The sequence below is a fragment of the Thunnus thynnus genome, chromosome 23, assembly GCF_963924715.1.
Source record: "Thunnus thynnus chromosome 23, fThuThy2.1, whole genome shotgun sequence".
NCBI classification, from domain to species: domain Eukaryota; kingdom Metazoa; phylum Chordata; class Actinopteri; order Scombriformes; family Scombridae; genus Thunnus; species Thunnus thynnus.
Window position 1 is genome coordinate 5,783,242 of NC_089539.1, and position 24,378 is coordinate 5,807,619.

A 24,378-nucleotide genomic window follows, 5' to 3' on the forward strand; every position below is an offset into this window, starting at 1 on the left:
GATCTCTCTTCATCTCAGTCCAGGATCAGAATTCATGAGTTAATGACAGGACTCTTTATAGCGAGCCAAGCTTTCTTTGCCTCACTGTCTGTGCTGTATAGAGTCCATACAGTTCAGCCCCAGGCCTAACTTGTGGTCTTCTATCTGTCTTCTTGAATCCACACTTTTATTGCCAGGGTTTCCCACAATCCAGGGTTCAAATTTAAAGCATGGGCATAATTCAGCACAGATTTTTCTACAACTTTAGTGCAGAAAAAAAAAAATGTGTCTTTAGTTATTCAAAACCTTGTCCAAGAAAAGCTGCTCTAAAACCAGAAATAAGTTCAATCTTAGGTGGGCGGAGACAAAGAAACCACAATGTTTCTGGCTACATTATCATGTAATGATCATGAATGAAAACCACCCAACTTGTCAATTGATATATTTCTATCCTCAAGGAAATTTTTATATAAGGATCAAACTCCAGCACATCATCTTAACATCTAAACCTTCCTCTCTCTCTCTCTCTCTTTCTGCACCAACCCCTGCAGGTTACCGGGACCCTCCAGGGTACCTGCTGCAGGCAGCGGGGCCTCCAGGAACCTGGGCTCTTCCAACCTTAACCGTCGCAGCCAGAGCTTCAACAGCATCGACAAGAGCAAACCTCTCCAGTATGCAAGCGGCAACGACAGAGGTAAGAACGGCTCGAAGCGTTATTGACAGTGGGAACGCAACACACAAAGCTGTTTACAGAGGCTGACATTCTTCTGATGATGTTAAAGAGATTGAGAGGGCAGAGGTTTTACGGTAGGTGGGGGCAGACTTTTTTTTTTTTTTTTTTACATTCTCCATCCCAGCCACATGATGGCACCACTGACTCAAGACAGACAAGCAGAGGAGCCGCAGAGGAGCTGAAACAGTCGCTCACTTTACCAGTCGTAACCAGTCTGCTGAATCATCCCCGGCTCTTTATTCCATGCGAGTTATAATGGATGCCATTAGGTGGAGGCGGTGACACATTTTCACAGCATGGCAAAAGCCGTTCGAGAGATGACCAAAGAGGGAGATTCAGGCAGTCGCTCTGTCAAGCATGATGAAGCTAATGAGAGTGATCATGTTTTTGAAATATAAGGTCTCTCAGTAGCTGAGAGTTAGAGATCTTTTTATTTAACACAACATTGATTATTCACAAGTTAATAGTTGTTTTAAGATCCTGTTTCTGTCGTGAGAAGTAAATATATCAGCTCACAATGTTTTTGATTACTGAAAATCTTTGAATTTGGCTCGCTGACAGTGTTTGTAATAGCTTTAAGATTTTCCTTTGGCTCGTTCAGGAGATTTATGCCTTATTGGCTGACACAGTGATAATAATTAAAACCTTTCCCAAGGGTCATAGTCATTTTAATAATTAAGGATTATTGACATGTTTATATGACGTTATAATGACAAACCTTTTGCTTTGGCTCACAATATATGTAATCATAAAAATGTTTCCTAACTAATGAGATCATGCTTTAAATCTTAAAGCCTTTCCCAGTCGCTAAGGAAAAAAACACTACAGGATCAAGTCTGTAGAGTTGAGAGAGGATCAGTAGGAGGTGTCGGGGGTGGAGGAGAGATGCAGTGAGTGGTGTCAGATACAGAGCAGGGAAAAGCCTCCAGTAAATTCTTCTTCTTTTTGAATCTGTCTTTTTCTCTGGCTTCCAATCTTAAAAAGTTCAAACTCTTTAACGAGAGGAAGAGGGAAGACATGGCGAGAGATGGCGAGCGGACAGTAGCGGGAGGGTGGACGGGTAGCGTGTGACCAAGTGTAGCGTGTAGCTGAAAACAGAGCAAAGATGGAGAAATCGGTGTATCGTAATAACATTGTGCTTTCATTTAAATATCAATCACTTGTTTAGGTTTATAAAGGATTCAGTCAATCAATGTTTCTTTTTATTATTCTGTGAAAATGGCTGGTACTGTTTTTTAAAAGGGCTGATATGTTCTTTTCCGGCCCATTCCAGCCCATTTCCGGCCCCCAGGAACTACGCCAGGCTTTGAAGCCAATTTGACATATTGGCCAAACCATTTAATTACAACGTCTGCATCCGTCACATGATGCACACCCAAAAACTCTTTTCCCCACAGAATTACATTGCGAAGAGACGTCTGTAAATCATTGGATACATGTTTTTGAGCATTACAACCCACTACAAAATGACTCTTTTCACTATCAGAATTTGATCCGTTCAGTCTGATAACATTTAGAAAGTCTAGAAGAGCCATACGATTGAATTATTTTAACCTCGTTCAAGTTAGTGGAGGGCTGATCTGGAAGTTAGTCGGCTCGGTCAGCGGAAGTGTCTGGCGCACCTGCTGTATGGGCCACACAATCCCAGAAGATCCAAGTGATTTCATACCCAGAAGTCAGAACTTTGTTTGCTTCATGAGCAACTTTAATAGACATGAACGGGGCCCCGCCTCTACTGTATCCAGTTTTCTTTATACATCCATGATTCACATGCCGCTGCTGAGCCCTGCTAGAAGACAAACCTTCACTTTGCAGAGATAAGACACCAGGCATTGGAGCTTCACTGCAGGGGGTGATGAAATAGTATTTTGGTCTCAAGTAAAAGAGAAAAAAGAAAAAATCAATTGTCAGGAAATGTCAGTACTGCAGCCAGAACCTTCTGGGCAAAAGCAGGTAGAGAGAGAGAGAGCTGAAGACAGAGAAACAGATACAGGAAGTCTCTGCCACAAGTCATTCCATACATCTTCTTAACTTCATTCTTCCTCTTACAGCAAGTTTCATTTGCTCCTTTCATGTCACATACCCTCTCGTTTCATCTTACACCCTTTTATCTTTTTTTTTTTTTTGCTTTTTGTTTTCCAGGCCTTACATGTGTTTTTTTTTCTTGTTTTGCTTTCATCATGCATTATCACTATTGAAATTATTATATGTTCTTATGTAAATATTGTAGACTAGGATAAAGTAACCAGCACCCCCTAAACACCGACATCAGAGAGATATGAGAGGAGGGGGTTTCTGAAGCCATTTAAACATTAACTGGTCTGCACATGGATGAAAGTCATGTTTTTGTTTTGTTTTTTTTTTGTTTGTTTCTATAACTTTTTTTTATATAAATGCGTGTTTGGCCTCACGGGGATGAAGTAAACCCATTAGAGTGTTGTTTTGTGTCTCTGCTCACGCACAGCGAAGCTCTGACCAGACAGAACAAGAGCTCAAAGGGCACAAGGAGCATTGCATCATTCCTGTTGCCATGCAACTATCTAATTAGCTTCAGCCAACTAAATTGAAGCATTAAAGGGCATGAGTTCTCTGTTGTGAGTAAAATTGGACTGAGGAAAGTTGCTGATTGCTCTGCTTGTTGTTAAAGATGAGGATGAGGAGGCGATTGAGAAACAGGAGATGCAGTCACAGCTGAGTGGGAAAGCTGCTGACTTCATCTAGCAAGGCGATAATTTATAATCTGTCTGACAGTGATGTAATGTGGAGAGCAGCTAAAGTTAAAAAGCATTCAATCTACAGTGTGGTGAAATGCATCCAGAACAAGAGCTACAGAGTTAGGAAGAGAAACATATAAAGGTCACTACTGCATAAGTAGCTGCAGGCTTGAACTGACCAGTAGACCTTAAGTTTATGTCCATGTGTGTGTTGATGTGTCATTTCAAACATGCATAATACTCACTTCCAGCCTTTCAGTTTCAGTGTATCATTTGTCATGTAGTTGCAAACAGCATGTATGTGTGTATTTGTGGGTCCACCACCGCCCACAAGAAGTGACATTTCATTCCTTGGCCGCTGAGGCAAAAAAGAAAAGTCTGTTGCCATGGCAACGGCAAAGTCACTGCACGGTGAAAAGTGTGGTGACGCTGCGAAACAGCCCTCGGGAGGGGAAGTAGGAACAGGGAGGAGGTGGCGGGGGGGTGGGGGGTGGGGGGTGAGGGGTGGGAGAGGGGGGGGGGCATTCTCTAAAGACGGGGTTAATTGACTGGACACACAAACAGAAACACACACAGACACACACGGAATTACACAACTGTTTGTAACCTCTTTCGTTCACATTCATAAAGTGCCTTGAGGGCCACTGTCTCTAAAGATGAGGGGTAATACAGAGGACACACATACACACACACTCACACACACATAAACACAAGAATGTACTGTTTGCTCTCTCATGCACGTTTAAATCATCATCAGATGGATGCCTGGACACACACACACACACACACACACACAAAGAAATACAAAATAAGGCTGTCGTTTCTTGACACCAATTGAAATTGAGTTTACCTGGTGAAGCTGTACTGGTCAAGACCAACCCCCACTCACCTGCTTATTAAAAATGTACAGGTACAGATATGCAAATATACACCCACATATACAGTACCCACACATGCACGCACCAACAGTCCAACATTTCAGATACATACTCTTAAACACAAACATATGGTGCACACACCTACTCTTAAGAACCAGTCTTCACAATTAGAAGACCATAATAAGTTTTCTTGGGCCAAGAGTTTTGAGTTGGCAACACAATACACATTTTTGTTGTAGAAAATTAAATTTTAAATAAAGATTGGATGTCAAATGGAGTCCAGATAGCCGAGGAGTTGTATGTAAATGTTGGTTGCAAAACATCATATTTATCATATTTAACATCATATTTATCAGAAGTCAGTTGATTCGATGCCTTGTTTGCAAAAGTGGCGACCAGTATATTCCACTAGCCAGCTGGTTTTGTCAGATTGTTGTCTGGAATGATTTCTGCAACATAGTCATGATTATCATGAGCATTAGCAGCAGTGGTTTTATCTCACACATGTTGACAACCAGCAGTGACCACAGACCTAAAGGCAGGCATATAAATCGATATATCAGCTTGTCTTGAACGAAGACATGTGGAGGTAAATACATGCCCCGGCCAATATTGGACATTTTACTGTTGGTTGCCAAATTCCATTTTATAAAGTACCATGTAAAAAAAAAAAAAAACATGTTAAAGCCTGACAGATTGCACTTTTCACTCCGGAGCTTCAACAGTGAACTGAGGCCTTTTCAGGCATGTTTTTACAGGATGTTGTCAGATGCATAAGCCGGTTGAAGTGTCTCGGCTCTGACCACAGTTAAAGCCGAACCACTCTTTCGCCTGCCTGAAGGGGTTTTAAACTGCAAACTGGAGGTGACTCACAACCAGCTGAACCCTGCTCACTGAGCTGACTGACAGCCAGACACTCTAATGGCACATAACTTCATGCTGTCACTGCGTCTCCTTCTTCTTCTTCTTTTTTTCTCACCCCATCTAATTCTGCCTTTTCTTTTTATTTTTTTTTTTCTATTTGTCTGCCTCTCTTTGTCTCTGAAGTAGCCTCCAACTCATATCCGGAGGGAGATGCAATTTTTCTGTTGTGTCTGTCTTCCTCTCTCAATTTGAAGCAAGGACTATGTTTATCTGTCAGTTACTGTGTGTATGTGTGTGTTTGAGGAGAAGAGAGAGAGAGGGGAGTGAGGTAAAGAAGTGCTGATGGTCTGAGTATCAACCAGCAATAAAGTGAGGAGTGTGTAAAGGTCAACGCTCAGTGGCAGACGCTAGAACATTTATTTTATACACATGATGGATGCTTAGGTGCTCTGTGTGGTTGTGTGTGTGTGTGTGTGTGTGTGTGGTTTGGCCCAGCACCATTTTACTGAAAACATGCTATAAGTAAGCACTAATGCATCATAGCTCAGCATTCAGGCCTGTAATGGAATAAACACCAGTGAATGTAATAAGTGTATAAAATATAAAATAATGTCTCTAGAGATTGTTTGAAAATATGATAAAGAAAAAAACATCTGCCTCCTGGTATTTAGACACAAACATATTACAAAATCAATCTGAAGAAAATAACACATAATTAATACTTGAACGGCTCTTACATAATGCAGCATTGACTACTTTATATAAAGTCTGTAAGGGCTTGAAATATTGCCAGTGTGTATCATTGTAGTTTCCACAGATCTTTACATATACATTTCACAGTGAGTGCTGCCACTGCTGACTTAAATTCATCCATATATTTATACTTAATATGGGTGAATGTCTGCTCTTCACACAATTATGACACTTGAGTTAAAGGCGCCCTGTTGAGTTTTCTGATAAACAAACAGAAGTGTTAGAGTGTCAAATTTAACCAAAGATCCACCCACTGTAATGTGTGCAGATCTTCTTATACGTGTATATAAGTGGCTAAATGTAGTCGATGTGATATCCAGATATTCTCAGCAGCTATGAATTTGACAGCAGGAAATATTCCAGCGATTTTGGTTTTCATGCACGTCCCTGAGAAAGCAAGGGCTTTCTTCTAGAGCTGCCATTTTCTACCAATGTTGAACAATCATACAGGAAGAAATCCCTGGATCAGAGGCATAGACACCAATTTCTACACCCGCTGAAGCCTCAATATATTTGGCTTCAGTCATTTTTTGAGTTGAGTTTGCACTGCTCACATTTTCCCAACTGGAAAAGCTCACTCTGCTCTTGCTAGTGCAACCCTTATCTACATGTGTAACATGGAGGAATGCAATACAATCTTCTTTGAGGGTTGTTGAGAATTATTCAAGGAAAGGCATAAAATTACCAACATTAAAGTAGGTAGGTTCAGGGAAAGTTGCACCAAAACAGTAAATTAAAAATAACTCTGAGAGCTCATTGAGCATCACAGACTGATGACGTTGAACAGTGAATCGGAGAGTGGATGGTTTCCCCCTCAGATTGAAATTCTCCGTCCATGTTAACACAGGCGGTCTGATCTCTTTTGTTGTCACGGCTACAACTTGGTGGTTTGTACCTTATAACAGCTATTATCCACCTGCAAACATGCTGTGACAGGCCTCTATAGAAGTGTAAATCAGGGGGTGGAAGCCTGAGGAGGAAGGTACAGCAGACTTGAGCGCACACTCCTTCGAGACATGAAAGTAATAATAACGGTGAAATCTTTTCTCTCGATCCAACCTGCTGTTGATACTCTGTGATTTGGGAATAAGCGCTCAAATTTTTACATTACACAACACTGAAATCCTCTAAAAAATTTCCCACTCTTTGCTTGGCTTTTGAGCTGAATATGTGTAAAACCATAAAGGAGAGAGCACAGCACGCAGCTGTGACTTCTGAATATGCTGTTTCTCATGTCAGATAAATCCAGGAAGACTGAAAATTTGCCATAATCGAAACTTGAGTATTAATTATTAGGTTTGCAAGGAGAATCCAGTGTTTCAGAGTCACTACACTGAATACTACAATGGAAAATAAAAGGTTCAAAAAGGAGAAGTCCCCAATATTATGTGAATGAATTTTAAAAATGCACATGTTGGATCCTCCATAGTTTAATGAACCAAAGTGGATATGTAGTATATAGATACAGACGATAAATTAATCAAATTAATCTTTGTTTATGTCTTTCTCTCTTCTTCCCTGGTTCAGAGGCGGTGAGGGGCATCCCAGTACCCGGCGGGATGAACGGGAGCGGTATCGGTGGGACGGTTCCCACCAGCCTCAGTGGGCAGCAGCTGGCCTCTGCTATCCCCTCCCCCTCCTCTGGCAAGTCATGGCGAAGCAAGTCTATGAATCTCAAGCACAGCGCCACCTCGTCCATGCTGGCCAGTCCCACGCACTCGCCCTCGTCCACCCCTTCACCCCAGACCCCGGAAGGCCTCCAGCCACATGGAGGCGACGGGTCAAAAGTAGGGTCAGCTGTCGGTGGGGGACCCCAGAGGTCCATGCTGGAGAAATTCCGTCTTATCAACCCTCGATCAGCTTCGCGAACGTCACCGTCTGTGGCGGAGATGGCGCTGCAGGAAGAGGATGATCTGTCAGAGTACGGCGAGGATGGATTGACGCCCATGGGGTCCGTGTGCAGCAGCAGCAGTAGCAGTGCTACAGCCAAACAAATGCCTACAAAGACACCCACATCCTCCCTCAATGCATCAAGCAAGACCTCCTCCTCTTCCTCCCCTTCCTCTTCATTTTCAAAGGGTTCTGCTAATGGTAGCAGGTCCATGGCCTCGTCCAAAGACAAGGAGGACAAAAGCAAGTCTGGGAAATCTTCTAAGGACAGTTCTCCACCCAAAGAGGAGCGTGAGTCGTTTGCTGACTCCACAAAGAAGACCTCCAAAATCGCCAGCCTCATCCCCAAGGGAGGGAAGCCGTCATCGGGAAAGAAAGACGCTTCCAGCGGCATCCCTAAGCCAGGACTTAAAACTCCCTCCACCACGACGGCCAAGCCTCAGAGTCAGTCCCAGACTCAAAGCCAGGCTACCTTAAACAGCAGCGGCAACCTGCGGGGAGGAGAGGGAGAGAGAGCCAAGCTGACAAAAAGTGGACAGGGCGGGAGTTTCTACATACAGCGCTCCATTGGGGGCCCAGAGGCCAAACGGACCAGCATGACCTCCTCCACCAGCACCTCAGCCCTGTCCGGGTCCAGTGGGGTGCTGGTAGGAGGAGGTGGAGGAGGAGGAGGAGGAGGAGGAGGAGGAGGAGCTCTTGGAGGGAATGGAGTTGTTCAGCTTCCTCAGCAACAGCAGCACAACCACCCCAATACTGCCACTGTGGCTCCCTTCATGTACAGGTGAGATTAGTGAGTGTTTGTGAGTTTGTGTGTATATAATGTTTTTTTTTTTCTTTGCAGGAAGGTCAAAACATTGACACTGTTTCTCAAAGTCGTGCCTGCACACATTCAGAATCATTCACTCGCACACGCTCCATGAAACCTTGGAGCACTCCCAGTGATCAGCTGGCGTTCCCCATTGTGCATCTTGCTCACCTCCACATCGCTTCACAGTCATTATGGAACAAATTAACATCCACTGCTTGCTTTCCAAAGCCTATTATTTAACTGTCTGGGTTTCATCTTTGATGTGAGAAACCAGACATTGGCAGCATTCAGAAACCCTTTCCCCTTCTCTTCATTCAACCAGTGTTGTTGTGATGCATGCAGCTGGCGCGTAGTTCCTTGACGTTCCAGCCGTCAGAGGTGCAGGAAGTGGGTAAATCTGCCCAGCAGGGCTGATTTTCTCTTACGACAGCAGAGGTAATCCAGGGGAAAAAAATGGAGGAGCCGCCAAAGTCTCTGGGATGCCTTTGTGCGCAGAGAGAAAGAGAGTTAGGAATCCCATTAAACAAGGCTTAATCCCTCACCCCTTCACTCCCTCTCTCGTCTACCTCCTCCGTCGTGCAGAGTCAGCTTTGCCACATTCAGTGGTTCCTCTTTCGAGCATTATTTTAATCCCACACATTTAGCAAGTTAAAAATGCTGCAGCTGTTGTTCCTGGGCAGATAGTGAGTGATAGTCAGTTACGAGGGAGGGTTCCAAAACTGAAACTGTAAAAACACAGACAGCCCACTCAATGAGCAAAATGTAATGTGTGTGGAAGTGGGTGGATGCATCATGTGTGATGTCACTTGCAGGTTTCTGACAGAACATTTTGAATCCTGGGCCTGAGTTTATTCATACTTTTTTCTCTTTTGTTTTTTTTCTAAAATCATCACTGAAAGAAACACATTAGCTATTAAGACCATTAGTACATTATTATTACTATTATTATTATATGAGTATTATTACCACTTCTTGGGAAACCAATTTACTGACTGCATTTGGTGAGAGAAGCTTGAATTTTTCTTATTGATTTCAGTAAAGTTTGTGTTTCTAGGGGCCATCAGAATCAAAAAGTGTGAGACTTGGTGACACAGAGATTGCTTGCAGTGTTAGCTGGTGAAGTACAGTAGCTGGCAAGCTAACAGCTGATACACTAGCGAGCCAGGAACATTCCACAGCTTGTCAGAGACAATAGCTCTCTGAACTTCTTTCTATTTTGTCTGTGGTATTCCATTTACTCCCACTTGGCATTTGGTTCTCAGGATTGTATTGTGTATCATATCATTCAATAAAGAGTCTTAATGAAGGGGGAAAAGAATCTGTGAGAGTTAGCAAACTTGCTAACTTCCAGCCGCATGTTAACATTTTCCAAAATTGATGTATATGCGAACGACGCAAATTGCAAATGCAAAGCAAATCCACTGTTCTGTCACAACATGTTGTCATTGTGAATGCTGATCAGTTCCACACATGAAATTGTAATACATTTGAACTAATCATCTGTGGTGCACTGCTGAATCAAACAGGGTATGTTTTTTAGGTACAGTGTAGACTCACATGCCACCCCTTTATCTTTTTCCCCTGTGCCAAGATATTCGGGTTCCTGTAGTCTCCATCTTCTTCTTCTCTTGCTATAAATGTTCCTCCTCACCAGCAGCCATCAGCAGGCTGACGTAGCGTAAAGGCCTCCTGCTGTACCACAATTTTCCATCATTTTCAGTCCAATTAGCCATCATCTCTTGTTTGGGTTCTCTTTCTCCGCCCACTTGAAGTCCTTGTCTCTGCCAAACTTAACAGACCAGAGTGGTTGTATAGGACTTGGCTGCAGTTGGTGTGCAGGATTGATTCATGCCCCACCCACACTGACACAGGAGGCTGCTTTGCTGTGTCAGTAACTGACTCTTCTGCATCCTGCCCTGCTCCCCTGACCTAAGATGACCTGAGCAGTTCAGGAAAAAAAAAATCAGGAATTATAGAAATACAGTGATAGATATAGACAAGGTTTGCTTTGGGCTCAAAGCTGATTCTTTTTCCTGAGATCACCTGTGCTGTAATGACCTCTGAAGGCTGTGAGTAATATTTAGTAGATAGCACAAGAACAAGCTACAATCTGAATCACTCTTTGTTATATCAGTCAGGAATAAATATCAAAAACACTGGTTCAAGTAAAATGTCACAGTTTATCTATCTATCATCTTGAAAAATGCCTCACCTGAAGTTTATTCAATCATAAACACAGACATTTGAGCCCAAGACTGACGTCTTTCTCCTTTTAAAAGTAGCAGAATCAACATCAACAAAATATTAATAATTTGTTACTGCAGCACCTTTTTTTCCCCAAATATCTGATCTATATTTGGGGTCCAAATTGTTCTGTGTATCAGTGGTAGAGAATATATCCGTCTCTGTAAATCCACTGAGGTGAGGGAAGCTTGCATCAAAAAAAAAGAAGCTTTTTCTCATGAGCTGAAGTCACAAGCTGATGCTGCTGCCGCAATTGGGAGCCAATTTTTATCTGCAGCTCTGCAGGTGGTGGTTCTCCCTACTGTGTGTGCTGTGTATATGAGAGGGCATGAATGCTATACACTAGCTTGTGCTCAGATTTGTCTCGTGTGTGTGTGTGTGTGTGTGTGCATGCTTGTTTTAGCTGTGTTTGTGTATGCAAGTTTTGCTGTGTGCGTTTCAGTATTTTCAGGTGCGTTTGGTTAAAAGTGTTAGTTTGCATATCATGTGTATGTGCATATTTCACTGTGTTTGTATGTGCGTCATCTTCCACTGTGTTTAACTGCGTTTGTTTGTGTCGTTGTTACTCTTTTCTTTGACAGTTTGTACATGCGTGGTTTTGTGTTTTCTTGCTGTTCGCTGTGCACGTCTACGTGTGTGTGTGTGTGTGTGTGTGTAGTGCTGTTATCTCTTAAAGGGTGTTGGACTCTATCCTTGTTTCTTCAGATCAGCAAACAAACAGTGGAGCGTGATGCAGCTCTGGATTGAGGAAGAGAGACAGATATACACAAACACATATTTCCTGCACGCTCCCGCACATACTCAGAGAGGCACTCACAGAAAGCGTTTCATCCCAGACCATGCTCTCCTCCCTTTTGAGGTGTCCATCTGTTGAATATCTGACTGAGACTAAAACATAAACTCAGAAATTCAAATTCTTTTCTTGTTTAAACATCACAGAAACACAGACAACAGACTGAAAGATACTAGGATAGAATCAAATTCTAAACTCATTCCGTGACTGGGGTTCATCACCCTTAAACACAACCAACAACCAACCACTCCACAGATCATAATATATTTATGTGATACTGAATTTAATGTGATAGTAATTTCTTTTAATGCCGTACTAAACTGAAACCAAATGGTGATAACTCTCGTCCTTCGGTTGAAAAAATGATGAGCGTTTCAAACCGTCTCCTCTGAAGTGGACAGAAATAGCTTTCAGATTTCGCTACTTTCTCTCTGTCTTTATAACAGCTGTGTATCATTTGTTCTCTGTGCCTTTAGGACATTCTCAGAAAATGACTGCACCATGGTGGCCCCAGCCGACCCCTGCCTCAGCCCCACCAAGGGAGAGCTGGTTTACAGCAAGACAGCCAAACAGTGCCTGGAGGAGATATCAGGTATAGCAGGTCAACACACACGCTGCAGCTCTGCGGATATGATATTTCTCTATCTCTGTGTATGTGTGTGTGTGTGTGTGTGAGAGAGAGAGAGAGAGAGTGTGTGTGTGTGCTTCTGTGCATTAATATTTGTCCCTTGTAATATCGGTTGTAACCCTCATCTGCTGTTCGGCATCTATATTTATTTAATGTTGACCTCACTGCTGCTGCAATGCTGCTCTACATATGAAAGCAGCTGTTTAGGTAATGCATTCTCCTTCTTTAGGAAATGGAAAAAATCGAACCTAGATTAAAACCGTTGTATTACATTATGGATTAGCTGTTCTTTGTAACATTTGATTAAGAGCAGGATGCAGGGTATGCTGCAGCATTAAAGGAGGATGGTTAAAGGGTAGCTGCAGGATGGCTACTGCTGTGGCTAGCACAATGTACTCTACTGTTGTGCAGTTGGTACGAGAGTGTGTTTGCGATGGGTGTGTATGTGCTAACGGGTGTCTATTTTTGTTTACTGGGAGATCCCTGCTCTGCGCTGGTTTCATGTAGCGAAAGGAAAAGGTCAGCGCTGACAGCCGGACACAGGGAGCATCTGTGGCCCTTTGTTTACATCCCTGCAGGCTACCATCGTCTCTTACAATCCCAGCTCTACACTACGACCGGTTATTTGACACATCATCATCAGAACATATATGTCATTAATCATTTTCAGTCTCATAAGAGGATGGCTCTTGCAAAGTGTTATTTCGTATGTGGCGTTTGTTGGAGACAGTTCCATTACTTCAGATATTTGAGTCACATCCGTGGTGGAGAGCATGTATGTATGAGTATGAGTGCTGGACTTCACACAGTGAGCTGCACAGGAGCATGAAAACTGGGTAAAAGAAGGGTTTTAAGCCTTGGAAAGGGAATGGTCCTCAGGATAAGAGGCTGAAATCACTTACCAACAGGAATATGTTCCTGCTCAGTATATTTAAGTTTACAATCCTATTGAAGTATTATTGTCATGAAACCCATATGGCTGAAAACAACTGATTAAAATCAAAACATAGTGTTTGTTTGCAAGAAGGAAAAGACCGCAAATGTCTTCATTGTCCTTTAATTACAGACAGTGTACATCTGTGCACTGGAGCTCCTGCAGCTGAGGGTTTAGGATGGAGGGACATTTGTCTAGTTTGAAGGAGCTGCTAACCACAAAGTTAAATTCCTGACAAGGAGCAGCATGAGAGGTTAAACCAGCCACCGCACCATCAAAACACACTCCACTGGCACAGAGAATTGACATGGCTTCAATTGCATCTTGCCTTTTTTGCAAATGAAGCCTTCAGTGTCACAACACCATGCATTCTGTTTTACATAGAAGATCTTTGCATTGCTTCACATTCATTAGTCCACATCTACCGTGTATATACACAGTGTATATAGTAGTCTTTTAGTGCTTTTTTTTTTTATCAATGATTTAACTGATTCAGATTGTAAATTAGGTTTCAAACGGTGGATATCTTAACCTGGAATGAAACTCCCTTGTTATAATAATATGAATAATCGAGGTCAAACAAAACACTAACTCAGTGAAAAATAAGATGTCAAGTTCAGACTGAATCCAGAGGAACTGAAAGCCTCGACAAAGCGCAGCGTGCACAAACAACAGCGTGTGATTACAGGTTTGGGGATGTCAGGTCAGTAGCAACATTCCAGACGTCTTGCTTCGGTCGCGGCTTTTCCGAAGGCCGTCATTTAAAAGATAAAATTAGACTGCAGCACTGACCGTCCCCTTTGTTTGGTGTCCATTTCAAACACTTGCTTTTTGTTGTCACACGTTTGATGGTCGTTTCTCATCCTTAATTACTCTTTCTCCATAGAGGGACAGAAATGTGTCTTTGAGAAGGAAATTCAAGTGTATGCGAACCCACGAATACCACATGACAAGACCTGCTCATTTCACATATAGCAGCTGAGCCAGTGTCAGTAGTTATGATATCTGAACATCCAAGCTGCACAGACATATATAAAATCTTTGCTTTTGTGTTGATTTATCCGTTTGTTAAATGGTTTATAGATAAGCAATATAAAAACTGTTACATTAGTGTTAACGCTGATTACAAGCTGGGAAATTATTGATGGATTTTGAGCCATTTAGGCTTTGATAACAGCACAGAAACACCTGATTCTTCTGTTCTCAACTGTGTAGCTGTAGACAAATATGTAGATAACATCAGAAGCACTCACTCACTCACTCAGAACATAGCAACCCAAGTCACTGGCAGTGTAAACATATGATTACCTTGATTATGGTTTCTGAGGCAACAGCTTCCAGTGTGTACTTGCCACTGGTAACGAGGATTAGAACATGTGTGGAGGACAGCTGTGACTAATTGCGACAGGGCTAATAAAGCTTGCACTGATTGATGGGAATATGTTGGTTCTATGGGCTCATTGTTGATCTACGATAAGCTGCGTCTCGCTGTTTAGCTCCTTAAGATAGCATTTAATTAAGTCAGGCGGCCAGCGCGGTGCAGCAGGCGCTGCAGGCTTACAGGTGCACTGTCCAAACAACTCACTGTCACACTGTGAGGGAGAGAGATGGAGAGACAGAGAGAGAGAGAGAGAGAGAGAGAGAGTGAGGGAGAAAAGATAAGGTTTGGTAATAGGAGGGGACTGAACAGAAAGTGAGAGAATGAGAGGGATTAAGAGAAAGAAAGGATGATGAACAGCGAGAAGGAGGGCTAAGAGAGAGAAACAGAGAGAGGGAGAGAGAGAGAGAGAGGACTGCAGGCTGCATGCTGGAATGAACAGGCAGACTGAGAGCTATGTGAGCCCGCTCGCCGGCTTCACCACTCGTTCATTCTGCGCTGTGAGGAGAGAGGGACTGTCAGAGAGTCAGAGGGGAGGCAGGAGAAATGTGGCGGTGAGGAGTGGTAATTAAAGGAGAGACAGAAGGTGGAGGGAGAGAGATAAGAGTGAATGAAAAGAGACTGTCGTTTCATAGGGTAAAAGATAAAGAGAGTGCGAGCGCAAGAGGGAGGAAGCAAAAGAGAACGTGTTAGTGAGGAAAGGGAGATGTAGCGACTCATTCATCCACGCCCCTGACTGTGGTGAAGGAAGAGAGAGGAGCCGAGAAGACAGAGAGACAGCATGAGGACAGGAGAACGAGTGGAAGAAATAAGTGTTTGTGTCTGGCTCAGCGTTTGACCAAGAGTATGGGCTGGCTCAAGGATGGATCTGGATTCCACCTATATGCCTGAGAGGGAGGTTTTCTCTCCGCTCTTCGCCCTGTGCTTGCTTTCCCTCCAGCCCTCTGAAGCCGGGTCCTCAGTCGGGAGGCGTGGGACGTGGGGACACATCTCTCTGCCTCCTCCGTCCTCCGGTTCCCCCTTCCCTCCATCTGCTCTATCAGTGACAGCGCAACCAAGATGAGAAACAGAGAGGGACGCACAGGTAGATCCACTTGCACGCATAGTTTTACTCACTGAGCCACAGGAGGCGAAGAGGTAAGCCAAAAACAAGGGAGGGGAGCAGTGAGCAGACATGAAGAGAGGTGCAGAGTTTTCGGTGTATCAGGGCGGCAGCCCAGCTCGACGGCCTCCCCAGCCTCTTCCTGACAACCTCAACCTGCGGATCAAACAGCGCTCGCTCACAAACCTGACCCTCCTCAGCGACGGCGAGCAACGGGTCTACTCTTTTGAGCTCGACGAGCCGCCGCCTCGCCTCTCTCAACCTCAGAACTCTTCGTCGTACTCATCTTCCGCGCAGCGGGCAGGAGGCAGCCTGCAAGGAAGCCCTAGGAAGGAGGTGGTCACGAGGGGCGGAGGCGTGCGGGGCACCAGGGCTCGATCCTTGTCGCTCTCCCTCACCAAGGTGCTGTCTCAGTCAGAGCACTCCCTCATCCCTGTCCCTTGGCGATGCACAGCGGCAGGTGGGAGGCCACAGCGGGCATCATACAGCGGCCACCCACGGACCGAGCCATTGCAGAAGTCCAGGGAAGAGGCGGGAACTGATGAAGAGGGCAGCAGCGAGCGTTCGGACGAGGAGTCGGCAGCAAGCAGGGGCAGTGGGAAGCGGGGAGGCAGGGAGAAGGACGGCGGGTATTGGGCAGAGGAGGAGGTTTCAGGGGGAGGTCCTCGCGAGGGAACGGCTCAGCTGGATAAAGAGGTGATCCTCACCATGCTGGGCGACCTGGAGCAGGTGCTGCACACTCAACCTCGCCCACGTAAGTCAACACAGTCTCAGCAAATTCCAGGAAATTAGCATGAACTGTGGATTAGACACAAATTATTTCAGGATTAAATTTCTTTAACATGAAAGGATTACTATGACATCACCACAAACTGGAAACTTTAAACAGGAAATAAAAGAATGTATGTTGTGTTCACGCGACTAACGTTTTGGTTAGATTTAAAGAAGCGAAATTTAACAGAATATGAGAATATCATAGCAGAAAATGCCCTCAATAAGCTGGTTATTTTCTTAATCCTCATGGTGGGGAAGCACATTTTTCAGAGCATACTATTAGCATTTTAAGACATCATTAAAAAGAAATTTGTGAGGCCGGGCTGTATGAGCGCACACACCCTCCCTCATGCAAGTCACACGCTCACCCACAGATGTTTTTCATGCATCCACATCCACAAAAGGTTTACACAAGCAGCAGTAGTTTGAATTTCTTGGACACAGACAGATAAAAAGAACTCTCCAACACATACACATCCATTTTTGACACTTGCACACACGCACTGTCACAGTCTGCAAATGAGGCGCTCTGTGTGCAGTGAGCGCAGCATTGTTAAAGTACCACACTGTACCTCGTCAGTAGCTCTAATAATGTGTAGTTAGGGAGAGTTCGCCATGCAGTATGCTTGATGTGAAATTTCCCCTTGTATGGTACGATGGGCTTTGTGTTTTTGGAATGAGCACCTATCTCCAAACCTTGCTTTGATGTCAGAGGAAAGACAAGTGGGAGTGGGAGGTTCAGCCGATAAGACGGACCGTTTTTTTTTCACGTAGTTGTGACAGCAGAGACGATTATTGTGACTCTACGGTGAAAGCAAAGTAAAACGTACAGCACAGCAGGGTGAGCTTTAGCAATGAGCAGCTTATTGCTGATTCTCACAGATTTCCTTTAAGCAGGTCGAGGAATGATACAGCATAAAGCAGACTTACCTTGAGATACAGATGATGGAAAATCAACACATCCTCCACTGAAAAAGCACGGATCTTATTACTCACACCCCCTTCACTGCCTGAGAATCACAATAAGATCAATAGCTTATTATTACACCTTTCACCGCATGCCTATCTACACTGTGTGTGAGTACTACACAGGTGCTTTTTTTTTTCTTTTCGTGCACACGCTTGCCTCCGCGCGTACGCTCATGCACATGTGTGTGTGAGCCAGATCAATCCAGATAGTTGAGAAACCATAACCATCTTTAAAGAACTCTTTCACCCTGTCGAATTTGGCTTTCAAAATATCCAGCTGCTGTCGTGGCAGTTTGCGCTTTTAGCCTCGGGGAGCAGTTGTCGTTGATACATATTAACAAGCTCTCAATGTGCTGCAACGCCTGTTAGGAAACACATTCAGCAACAGGGCCATAAAATTGCACGTGGATACATCTATCTGTGTGTGCTTGTGAGAGCTGCCACACTGGTGCACCAGTGACTGACAGCCAAAGCTTCATTAAAGCTGACAAAATGCTGCAACAAGGGTAAAACTAGGATACAGTTATGTCTAGTTGTGTGTGTGTGTCTCTCTGTGTGAAAGTGGGTTGGCGTCCGTGTGTGTATTATAATTAGATGCTTGGGATGGTACCCTAATAGTATTCAGCTGGAGCGAGGGGCATCAGTACCAAGCTAACATGCATTATTGAAGGAGAGGGGGAGAGAGAGTGAACTGGCACTGGAGCACCCACTGGTACAGTGTGTGTATGTGTGCTGGAGTGTGTGTATAAATGTGTCAGTCCCAAACGGTAGTCATTTGCATTATGTTGTGTCAACTCTATCTGGAGCAGCGTTTGTTCTGCACCCTTTAAGTGTGTGGTTTTGTGCGTGTGCGTGTGTGTGTGTGTGTGAGTGTGTGTGTATACCTTCATTTCTTCTGTGCCCTTTTCGACTCCCCCCCTCTGGCCTGGTATCAGTTTGGCTGCTTCACAGCCTCACCGGGCCAAGAGCTGGACAGCAGCTTGAATCCAAATGAATGTTTTGTGGGTTTCTCTGCCTCTGGCCTCTCACCTCTCTGCAGTGTTAGACACTGAAGTGAAAAGACCAGCTATACATGCGTATAAGCAGCTAGGAGAAAGGGATTTACTCTGCTATTCTTTTTGATCCACAAACGGGTGCTGAGTTACCTAAATACCTGAAAGTCTGCTTTTAGGTATTGTGCTGTGGAATCAATATTACTTTTCTAATTCAGAGAGGCTCCAATGAGTGTATGCATGTGTGTGTGTGTGTACTATGTTGGTTTGCCTGCTGTGTTGCAGCTTGCATCTACTGTGTGCAGGTGAGCCCTCTGCTCCTCTACTGCAGTGAATTGCTCAAACACACACACACACACACACGCACAAAAAAAACTAAACTGCGCACACAAACCTCGGGCTGCTTCTCAGTGTTGCATGAAGTGTCCGTTCACGATGGAGACTCCAGGGCCAGATCTCCTCATGTCACTTTATAATGGGATTGTAATTGGATCTTTCTCCAAGGGGCCCTGGTGAGAGGAGGAGAGGAGAGGAACAGGGAGGACATGAGAAAGAGAAGAAGAAGAATTATTACAGGGAGAGAGAAACTCTGATAACGGTGATGCTTTGAGGTGAGCTGGATCTGCCTTCCATAAGGAGCTGCACCCTACTGAAAAAATGACTAACGCATACCAAGCTGGTCTTCAAAAGAGAGAGACAGGAATAAACTCAGGGCACAGAAGCTTCTGTGCATCAGCTATGAACACATTTTGTCAGTGTGACAGCATGTTTTCTTTTTTCTATTGAGGGTTAGTGTAAGATCATACGTATCTCACAGATTTCTAATTATTGGCCATAGAGTGGACATCTGATAAGGGGTCAGAGGTCAGAAACATGTAGCACCACCTCAACCTCACACAACTTTCAGTCTGTTTGCTCTGCTAAGACAAAACATGATCTCAATTATACCAGACTGCTCTTTACCCTGTGAGGTGATTGTACAGTATAATTGAGGTCAAATGTCGACTTCATTCAGAAAAATATTTTTTGAATATGAATATATTTGAGTTTTTCTGGAGGTCTTGGAGTTGGACAATGAGATTGACGTTAGCCTGTACTGAATCCTGTAATTGGCGGCAGGGTAAAACCTATGACTCATTCTCTTTTCAACAGTTTTGATGTCCGTGCATTCATTTTTCAGCTTATTCATTGGAGTTTTCAGTCCAAGGGTACCAGAACATTTTCACCAAGAGAACTGTAATGAATGAAAATGAGAATCAGTTGTCCCTGTGCTGTGTGCTATTGTGAGTCATTGATTTAATCTTTATTTAACAAGGTTTCTCCATATTGCCGAGATAGCTGCACCAACTATAACAATCACAGTATGTAAAACATTCTTAAACAGACCATATAGAATATATACAACAATAATGAATTCTGTCTGTTGAACTCAGAAGAAGAGATTCCTTTTCTATTAAAAAGACTTTGATAAATCCAGTGTCAGTGTCACCAAGTCAATATTCTAACTGGTGAACCAAGTGACTCTAAAAGCCAGTTTAGACCAAAGATTCACGACGAGACGAAACCGTTTTAGAAAGTTGCAGGGAAAAGTTGCTACTTGTAAACTAGCTCGTCTCAACTCAGCTCAAGCTGCCTATTTGCAATAGAAGTGCGATACAAATTCTCGACCCTCTTGTTTTTTTATGTTTTCACTGTTTCATCAATGCTAGAACTGCAACTGCAGCAAGTAACTCACTATCACTATCCTTATTCATAGTTTAAGACGCTACAAAGTATCCAGCCACAAAAAAGCCTGAAAAGCCGGCAGTTAGAACAGAAGTACAGAGAGTTGTTGCTATGGAAATGATACACCCTGTCGTCTAGTCGTGTTGGTGTAAACTGGCAGGTTTCAGAACGTTGCAGACTGGCGCATTGCAAGTGGTTGCAAGTTTCAACTCATCTCCTCATGAATCTTTGATCTAAACTGGCCATAACAATGTGTATTGTCACACAGCATACACTAAAACAAGAAGATCAGTGCCAGTGTACAAGATCAGCTATGTACTATTAATGTTGTGATAGTCTGTTGAAATCATTTTTTGCAATGTGGCAAAAAAGAGACATATGGAGCTCTTCCTGCACAGTGTGGATTTCTGTTTGAAATGAGCAGAAACCAAATGCCCGGAAGTCAACTATAAATTGATTTTTATAAATATATAGTTATCCAAGGAACCTGTTTTAGGGTTTCTGCTTGTTTTTAATACTGTCCTGCTTCATATTCCTTCATATAAACACCTCAACTGTTTTTCTCCTGCTGGTGCTGAGCTGCGCCACAGGAATCGCTGGGGGCCTTTTCAAACCGCCAACCTACTACTGCTCCCATCTGCCCTCATTTACCCGAGTCACTGTAATCACAGTAGCTTGCTGTCAGTATGTTTGCTCGGAGCACTGAAATCAGTGTACACTGACAGAACACAGCTTCTCCCACTCATCTTACCATCATGCTGCATTGTCGCCTTGTTGTACGAGATCTGCTGGCTCATTCATTTCCACCGTGGAGACTGTTTTCTTCTGAAAGCACCTTAAAACTTGAAAGCAGTGTGACCACCATCTATTCTGTGTCTCTGCCACTTGTTAATTACCCATTCTTTGGTACCCGCCTGCAGATTTAGGCTAGCTTGACGAGCTAACAGAGAGGCTTAATTGGAGCAGACAAGCAGATACTTTGGTGTGCACCCACAGCTCACAGTTCTGAAATGTTGCCCACCCTTTGCTTATTAGCAGCACTCCTTCAGAATAGGCCTAATGCCTCAGTGAAACAAGTTTTTCATCTGTACAGGAGGCACTGAGAAGTGCATAAAACACTTGAAATGCTTTCATAGATGTATGCTTCAAGGTGCTGGAGGGCGGGCTAGGAAGACAGTGGACTGAAGTGGCAGCGTTTTTCCGACGTGCCTGACAGAAAAGGAGAGGAGATATGACAGAGTTTGCTTTCGCTGGCATGATTGTGTCCCAAACTAACTGACAGAGCGTACCGTGTCATGGCATGACATGTCTACGTTGGCCTGAAGGAAAAATGTCAATACTGCGTAAAATAATGTATCCCTTTTTTAGAGTAAAAGAACTGTATGCGGTGCAGCCTGTTTGGCTGACAGGCTCATTTATTGTATGGCTTCCAACTTGTCAGCATGGGGTTTAGGGATGTTCATCCATGTTGCTGTCATCGTGATTGGTAATCATTCTGTTTTCCTACTGAGACGTTCAGTGACATCTAATGAAAAACTGTATGTCAGATGTCCTCATCACTTGGAGGAGTGCTCTGTGGTTGTGTGTGTGTGTGTGTGTGTGTGGGTACAGGTCCAGACATCTTAGTAAATCATATAAAATGTGTGTCCCCAGGAGAGGACCCTGAGACAAGACGCATGAGGACGGTGAAGAACATCGCTGACCTGCGGCAGAACCTGGAAGAAACCATGTCCAGTTTACGGGGAACACAGATCAGCCACAGGTAGGCATACAGATGGTACTGCCCATCAGTTACTGGTAATGGTGAATGACTCTGATTTCTTTTGTACGGTTTAGTTTATTTATTTATTTATTATTTTTAAAAAAATGCAGAAAATGACTTTGTTGAACAGTGAGTATTGAAATGGGAGTGTGTGTGTGTAAAGCCCATATACATATGGTAAAAGGGACAACTAGAGATTGATTCTGGTCTTAGAGATACAACAGTATGGTCATTTCCCATCCATATCCCCAGTCCAAATTTTCCCAAACAGTCCTAGATTCAGTCTACCAACCCTCCAGTCATATAATCCTTGCTGTACTGTCAAGGCTGCAGCTACAGCACATGCAAAATTGAACAGCCCCTGTAATTCACTCCTAAAACATAGCCTGATGTCACTTTAAGTGTGAAATCAGGGGTCTTACTGTACACGAGCTCCTCCAATCAAAGTACATTTTTAAAACAATTTTAGAATATAACTCAAATGACTTGTTTCAGGGTTGAAGTGAATTATTCTGCACAGTTTAACTTTAAACTGCCATATTATTTAACTAAGACTAAAGTGTAATGTAACACCTCAAATAAGATCATTTATATCTCATCACTCAAACATAAAAATATAAAAATGTTCCCATCTGCTCCTGAGATGGTTGACTTAATTATTTCTACTTTCACTGGCATTAGATTAGTGTTAGTCCGCCCAGCCTGACCACTACTGCAACATTAGCTTAGTTTCAAAGCTTTAAAGATTCGACCCCCCACCTGGCTCTCTGCAGGTATCATCCAGTTTCAATCATACACTGTTTTCGAAATAAATCTAATGCAGAGAAAGCTGGCTTGGTTTGCCAGTGGTTATTTTAAGACACCCACACCTTCAGTGGCTCTAGCACCCAGCCAGGTTTGAGAGACTCATGATTCACATCTACAGTTCGCCTTTTTTTTTTTGCCTGAAGAAAAGAGTTGATCGTATTTGGTTTGTTTGGGTTGATTATGCTCAATTACAAACATATGAGGGCTTCATATTAAGTTCACTGAAAGTCATAAACAAGTCAAGCTCTCACCAGCTATGTAATTAATTAATAGCTGGTTAACCTTAAACCTGCATTGATTAATTTTTTTGGCCACTTGGGGTCAGAACAACAAGCTATAAACACAGTGCTGACATGTTATTGTCTTATAAAGTTAATATATGTTAGCAAACAGCGACTTAATTACACATCAAGCAGATGCAGACACATGATGAATGAAAGTCCAATCTTCACTCTCCTTCTAACTCTGTTTTGGTCTCCACCAACTTGTAAGAAAAATACCTTTTTTGCTGTTGAATCCAGCTAGTAGCCAACTTTGTCTGATGCTCAGCATGTTATGTACAGTAGGTTTTTGTAGCTTTTTTGGTGAAAATGGCTGCCTGCTGCATCTAGAAACAATGTTCATGAAAGCAAAGCGATACGTTTCTGGCAATGAAACCAAAACAGTGAGTTAAAAGATGCTAAAACGCTACGAAGAGCTGAGGAGCACTGCAGAGTAAGTGATAATTCTCTTTGGATCCGTCACCACAATGGACACGATTGTAGGTAGATTCAGATACAGGTAGTTATTTGATCCATTGTTAATATAAAAATATTGGTCTTAGCAGCTTTAAGGAACAATATTGAAAACAAATATGAACAATTGAGGGCAGTACGTACTGTCACCTCTCTGCAGTAATGTCCAGAGTTTTTATTCGAGCCCTGGTCCTTCCTGTGTGGAGGTTTCATTTTCCTTGCAGGAACAACAGAGCAACCAGAGTTTTATCGTCTCATCTGAGAGCTGCAGTTTATACAGAGCCCCCCCCTCAACTGCTATTTTCACACTGACGTAATGCGTGGCGAGTCTGAAGCTTCAACTCCCGCAAAATGCGTCACAGCCAAAACAAAAGACACACACTGCGAAGACCCACACATGTCGCGACGAAACCACTGAAAATAACCAAAGAGAAGTAAAAAGGCTTCCTTTGTGATCACAGCTTCATGTCTTAGCACCAATTATCCAAGTCACTTTCCTTGTGCATCCGGTGTCCTTGGCAAATAAAAGCAGTTCTGATTTTGATACTGTATCTCAGGCTCACCCTACGCAGTTTATCACACCGATCCAACAGGGAGATATGTCACCAACTATTAATGACGTTCCCTCTATTTCCACGCCATCTTCTCCTCCACATTTCCTGGATTTAATTAAAAAAGCAGCGTCACCTTCCTCACCAGCTGGCACACATGTAATGACATTCAGGAGTTGATGGACAACCAGTACCTTAAAAGACTGTCCCATCTGTGAGCCATGGGCAACATTGAGAATCTAACAACACACAGTGAAGAGACTGCGGCTCAGGCGAAGACAAAATGATAACCATTGGTTTATGTCAGCTCTCCGGGCAACGGCTCCCCACTCGTCTCCGTGCTTCTCTCTCAGTCTATTATTTTGT

At 43.4% G+C, this 24,378-nt stretch overlaps 2 protein-coding genes across 11 annotated transcripts in view; both read left to right on the plus strand.

Moving 5' to 3' along the window:
- LOC137176249 (neuron navigator 3-like) overlaps nt 1–8,462 on the plus strand; it is a 256,150-nt gene extending 247,688 nt beyond the window's left edge. The window contains exons 9-11 of the mRNA XM_067582432.1: nt 531–673; nt 7,449–8,342; nt 8,425–8,462. Of these exons, the coding sequence (XP_067438533.1) occupies nt 531–673; nt 7,449–8,342; nt 8,425–8,462 (1,075 nt within the window). The remainder of the gene's footprint in view (nt 1–530; nt 674–7,448; nt 8,343–8,424) is intronic.
- Nucleotides 8,463–8,467: 5 nt separating this feature from the next.
- Nucleotides 8,468–24,378, plus strand: part of nav3 (neuron navigator 3) — an 88,561-nt gene continuing 72,650 nt past the window's right edge. For all 10 annotated transcript variants that reach the window (XM_067582132.1, XM_067582138.1, XM_067582133.1 and 7 more), the window contains exons 1-3: nt 8,468–8,592; nt 12,133–12,248; nt 21,812–21,920. In XM_067582132.1, the coding sequence (XP_067438233.1) occupies nt 8,585–8,592; nt 12,133–12,248; nt 21,812–21,920 (233 nt within the window). In that variant the 5' untranslated portion in view covers nt 8,468–8,584. The remainder of the gene's footprint in view (nt 8,593–12,132; nt 12,249–21,811; nt 21,921–24,378) is intronic.